This window comes from Etheostoma spectabile, chromosome 21 (genome assembly GCF_008692095.1).
Source record: "Etheostoma spectabile isolate EspeVRDwgs_2016 chromosome 21, UIUC_Espe_1.0, whole genome shotgun sequence".
In the NCBI taxonomy this organism is placed as follows: Eukaryota; Metazoa; Chordata; class Actinopteri; order Perciformes; family Percidae; genus Etheostoma; species Etheostoma spectabile.
Genome location: NC_045753.1, coordinates 7,949,006 through 7,953,654, shown reverse-complemented (window position 1 = coordinate 7,953,654; position 4,649 = coordinate 7,949,006). Strand labels below are relative to the sequence as shown.

The 4,649-nt window shown below is 39.8% G+C and overlaps 2 protein-coding genes across 4 annotated transcripts in view; both read right to left on the bottom strand.

Annotated features, from left to right (window-relative positions):
- pdap1a (pdgfa associated protein 1a) overlaps positions 1 to 1,594 on the bottom strand; it is a 6,291-nt gene extending 4,697 nt beyond the window's left edge. Inside the window, exon 1 of the mRNA XM_032501552.1 lies at positions 1,383 to 1,594. Coding sequence (XP_032357443.1) covers positions 1,383 to 1,395 — 13 coding nt within the window. The 5' untranslated portion in view covers positions 1,396 to 1,594. The remainder of the gene's footprint in view (positions 1 to 1,382) is intronic.
- Positions 1,595 to 2,468: 874 nt separating this feature from the next.
- Positions 2,469 to 4,649, bottom strand: part of cby1 (chibby 1, beta catenin antagonist) — a 4,384-nt gene continuing 2,203 nt past the window's right edge. For all 3 annotated transcript variants that reach the window (XM_032501557.1, XM_032501558.1, XM_032501559.1), the window contains exon 5: positions 2,469 to 3,050. In XM_032501557.1, coding sequence (XP_032357448.1) covers positions 2,970 to 3,050 — 81 coding nt within the window. In that variant the 3' untranslated portion in view covers positions 2,469 to 2,969. The remainder of the gene's footprint in view (positions 3,051 to 4,649) is intronic.

The window sequence follows — 4,649 nt, the reverse complement described above, 5'->3', positions numbered from 1 at the left end:
CTTCTAACTCACTGCTATGAAACTTTGTCCTCCTACTGGGCCTGCTGTCTCTGTGTGTGTGTGTGTGTGTGTGTGTGTGTGTGTATGTCTGTGTGTCTCTTTGCGTCTGTACAGTATGTGTGCAAGTCTGAGTGTGTTAGTTATGTTTACGGTTAGTGCATCCCATCGCAAAACAACTATCTGGCATGTCTTTCGCTCCTCAAAAAAGTAAAGTAAACTGGCAACGTCCTGGCAAGATGATTATCTTCCTAGGTTTTGTTGCTAAGAGACTGGTGTTCTTGCCTGTCAGCTAGTAGTTGTGACGTCACGTGCAAAGTATGAATTACAAAGTTGATGGAATCATTTTCAGTACAGGGACAAATTTGCAATCACGTCACATCCACTCAACAACAGTAACAACTTAAAGTAATGCCTTTCCCCAGGCCTTGCATACCAGGAGCATGTCCACTGCTCCTAATGCAGTGGACATGCTCTAATTGCATCTAACTGAGTTAGATGCAAAGATCGAATTTAAATACATTGTACTGTTAGTTATGTGCGACGATTAAGAATAACGGGTTTTTGTTTTTAAATGTGATTGTATATGTGGGTATTGAATAAATACCGTCTTGGTGACGCTTGTTGTTGCTACTGAGAGGACTGGGCTAAACACTATGACCGTTTGGTCATTCAAGAGTTTGCGATGGTGCAATATTGGATCATGTGGCGCAGCAGGTGTTGCTGTTTTCGTGTACACCCGTCACTAACCAGGTCTGGTTGATAAGATCCCAATACAGTTTAGCCATGTAATTAGAGTCCTACATTGAAGTGCTAATGCAAAGTGTGAATAGGAACAGCAATAGTGTGTGGTGGGAGAGCGGTCACAAATGACGTACAGCGAGGGCCAGATACCTTCACGGAAAATGGCATGGTTAGTTGAGTGTTATGACGACATGACAGCAAAAACAGCCAGTTACAAAGCTAGCGAATACTTTAAGAAGATACTTATGGACGAATCTGGTGATAGTGACAACAGCTATCTACCAGGAATTCAAATAAATGTTTACGTAAAGCGGTCTAACGTAAACGTTCCGGTTGTGCACATGGTGCTGACGGTTAAGGTTGGACAAACATGGCTAGAAATCGAACCATTCAAACCGTTCAGATTCTGAAATTACCAACAAGTGTTCGTGTGAAGGCATTACTTATTCACTATTGGTACATTGTGTATCTTTTCTGACTCGCTCATACCCGAAAATGCACTGTGCTAACCGGTTAGCATGCTAAAAGCTAAGCATGTGATAGTTCAACGGGAATTTATACTACTGTAGCTAACAATTCGCTAGCTAGAATTAGCTTGCTAAACATTAGCATGTTACATTTATTTGAATACCAATACTTACCGCCCCGAGGCATTATTAAAAGTGATGTGTATACAGATCAAGTCCGCTACTATATCGCGAAATACAACAGTACAAACAAAGCCAGCGGTTTAAAGTGCTGAAAAAACCTAGAAACTACTTCGTCTGTCCCGCTGTCCGAAGTACAACCGCAAACGCTGCAGTACCTCACTATAGCATGCGCATGCGTAGTTAGGACCATTCAACCAATTGCTGAACTGCACATTTGACTGACATGTATATCCACCAATTACCTTCTTCTTCTTCCACCATCAATTTCTTCATTTTGTTCAGACATCCAGAATAAGTAGAGTGCTAGATTAACACCAATTACCTAAAGAGAATAAAACTAATTCATAAAAGGTCGTACCTTTCATTGAGATTAACCCATTTTTGATTTTGAATATATAATGTTATCAATGCTCAGTTCTACTATGAAATAACGTATAATATAAATACATTCTTACACAAAGCAATTGAAATTCCAAACTACATTTCACAAGGGACAGATATATGATAATTACATAATAGTATATTACACATAGTACAAATATTAGTGGTGCACATGATCAACACATCCTGGTTGGTATTAAACCTATACTAGTAGATCCATGATCCTGATCTCGTAATGATGATCTAGGATTTTAACCGCTAAAAGAAAAACTTGCTCAAGAGCCACTTACTGAGTTGTATGTAAAAGCTCTGCAATAGCTAGTAAGTGGACCTTGAGACAAGATCTTTGTCAAACTCCTGTTTCCAAAGTCAAGAATAAACTTAGAACCATAGACGGTATATCAGTATAATATTAATAATATACAGACTATCCTTAGATCTAGAATGACTAGAATTATTTATGGCAACATTACTGCTCACAGTCTACGTAACTCAGATTAATCCTTGTCTCCTTCTGAAAGTGTCACCAGTTATGGCTCACCAAAATAGCAGTTCAATTAGTGGTTACAGTAATAATATAAATAAAAAATGCACACTCTGTGATTAATTTAATTTGAAACTGAATAGAAAATACAGTAAATACAAAAAATCTTGAAAATGTCGACCGACACTTGCTATACAGATGTAAAAGATGTAGAAATGATGCTGTGTATTGAACAAAGATGTCCACAGTTGTTTCAGATTTACAGTTACAAATGCAGGACAGAACAAATAAAAGTTGTCACTAAATCAGATCAAGGGGTACCTGGGGCACGTCCAATGTTTGTTTAAACTGAAATGGTGGTGTGTTTAACACCCTGCCGCATGCAAAAGTGCATTTTTACAACCACAAGTTTACATACACATCTCTGCTGATGGGAAACACCCACCAAATGAGAGAAAACATACCTCAAAGCTTGTTGTGCACTGTTGCAAGGAAACGGTGCACACCGTTTTGAGATTGAACAGGATTAAACAGGGCCGCTGCTTTTCCAAATAAACAAGCAGGGCCAAGAGCCTATGTTTTTTTAATTATGTGAAAACTTACTTATGAGAAAAAGAAGAAAAAAAACTAAAAACAAAATTCCACTTTTGTATATCAACAAACTTCAAACTGAGAATGAAGATTTCCTATGATGAAGGCATCAGATCAGGTTGTCATTTCTTCCTTCGATGTTGAGTCTTTATATCCTCCACTTCTTTCTCTATCATGTGGTACTCTACGGTAGTCTCTGTCAACTGGGAGGGAAATATCAGTTATTTAATAGATTTGGTAAGAAACTAAATTGAACCATTGAAATGGTAATTAAGTGCATAGATAAAATGTATAAAGCAAGCTTTTATAAGAAATACAAGCAGTGTTAGACTTGTACATAACCTATGTTGCAAGCATGGCTATGGAGCCTAAAGGTGATAGTAGGCATTTTCGAAACGGTTCTGGGGACTGCCTAAAAGGAACTTCCCACTGTGGAGGTTTACCGAGAACGACATACAACCATATGGACCAAGGTATGGTGGTGGACTGGTAGCTGGAGAGGTGCCGGTTCACCTCCTGAGCACTGCCAAAGTACTCTTGAGCGAGGCACCAAACCCCCAACTGCTCGAGGCACCTTTCCATGGGCAGCACACTGACATCTCTCCATTTAGTGCATGTATAGGTGCTGAGTAATAGTAGTGAAAACATTGTAGTTTCCCTAGGAAATTAATTAATAACGTATAAATGATTCCTTAATATTAATATACTTTCAAGGGTTTTTTTCTGTGTTGCATTCCCTCCGCCAATTAGAACGTTGAAGTGAAGTAAGCAGGCCAAGTTGGTCCACCTCACTCCATGCCACTGGCAGACACCTAGCTAGTTAGCTTGTCCGTCTGCAGAGCTGGCTAGTTAGCTATAGTTACCACCTGCTGCCCTACCGGCAAAGTAAGTGGTAGGGAATGAGGTGGAGCAACCAACAACTGCTGGCCATTAGCCTGCTGTTTGGCTTATTTTCGGTAACTGGGGGTAACATTAAAGTATCAAAATCAGAATCAGAAAAGGGTTTATTGCCACAGTAAGTTACACCTACAGTACATGGAATTCGTCTTGGTAAATGGTGCATACATACACACACATATGAAAAATAAATAAGAAATAAACAATAAATACAGAAACTAATAGCAAAATAGCTGTTTAGCATAAGAAAAAGGAGCCTGATTGGGTTGAGTGCAGAATGCAAAAAATATATAGTATGTGCAATGGGCAGCTGTATAGTCTAGGATGAAGGTTAGTGCAAAGTGTAGTGACTAGGAATGGGGGTAGTAGAGTCAATGTCAGTGGGGGTCCGGGGGCCTTGTTAATGACGCTGACTGCAGAGGGGAAGAAACTGTTTTTATGGCGTGAGGTTTTGGTCCTGACGCACCGCAGCCTCCTGCCAGAGGGGAGTGGTTCAAACAATTTTTCCTGCCTTAGCATCCTGGAGGCGTACAGGTCCTTAGTGCGGTGAAATTAGCAGGCTAGCAAGCTGACTGCTGGCTAGTTAGCTAACGCTAGCTAATTCCGTCATACTTGCTACATTGTGTTGTGACAAGTGTGTAAATCAAGCATTAAGTTGTTAAATTTTACTCTTTAACAGTTGGCTATTTAGCTAGTGGTTAAAATGGCCATTGCCGGTGCTGCATTGGCTTATGTGATCAATCAATCATCGACTACACGCTGCTGGACCAGTAACCATACAAATTTCCTCTTATGCTCGGAAAAAGCCTGCTGTAAAGTAGGAGCTAAAAAAAGGCCCTAAAAACGGCTTTCAAAGAACAACAATCATTGGTAGTTCTTGTCTTGTGGTGAGACACAATTAACAA